At 52.0% G+C, this 575-nt stretch overlaps 1 protein-coding gene across 1 annotated transcript; it reads right to left on the bottom strand.

Moving 5' to 3' along the window:
• Positions 1-11: 11 nt before the first annotated feature.
• LOC111648675 (leukocyte cell-derived chemotaxin-2-like) lies at positions 12-569 on the bottom strand. The gene is made up of 2 exons (XM_023398439.2): positions 320-569; positions 12-227 (listed from the first exon to the last, which is right to left on the bottom strand). The coding sequence occupies exons 1-2, from the start codon at positions 552-554 to the stop codon at positions 61-63; spliced, it is 402 nt and encodes a 133-aa protein (XP_023254207.1). The 5' UTR covers positions 555-569; the 3' UTR covers positions 12-60.
• Positions 570-575: the final 6 nt, after the last annotated feature.

Consider the following 575-nt stretch of genomic DNA (forward strand, 5'->3'; position numbering starts at 1 on the left):
AGTGGATCAGGTCCTCAGTGGATCAGGTCCTCAGTGGATCAGGTCCTCAGTGGATCAGGATCAGAAGTAGGGTGTGGGGTCACTCTTGTCACACATCTGGACGTGGACATGTGATGTGATCCCTGGGTAAACGGTCTGCATGGGCAGCATGGTTCCGATCCTTTCTCCCTTCCTCACTGATCCAGAGGTCCGGTCCGGCCTCACGTAGAACAGCTTGAAACACAGACCTGCAGGACACGAAGACCAGCACCATCAATAATCTGATCAATAACCTAATTCACGTGATCAGTATTTTGTAGAGAGACCGAGGTGGACCGACCCTGTCCTCTCAGGTTGATGCCGCTGTCGATGGCGGCCTTGCTGGGGTTATTGTAGACGAGGAGTCCTCCGTGTAGAGTCACGTCAAACGGAGCGAGGACGTCTGATCCATCCTCACACCTGATGTCCAGACCTTTATGTAGCCTGCCCTCTCTGAGACACAGAGACATCCAGCTGTTGACAACTGCTTCACTCACTGAGATGTTGAAGACTCTCTTACTAACTACCCTTACCATTGTGAAGAGATGCTAACTGCG

Source organism: Seriola lalandi, unplaced genomic scaffold (genome assembly GCF_002814215.2).
Source record: "Seriola lalandi dorsalis isolate HSWRI2012SDOR001 ecotype SW California unplaced genomic scaffold, Sedor1 jcf7180002045891, whole genome shotgun sequence".
NCBI classification, from domain to species: domain Eukaryota; kingdom Metazoa; phylum Chordata; class Actinopteri; order Carangiformes; family Carangidae; genus Seriola; species Seriola lalandi.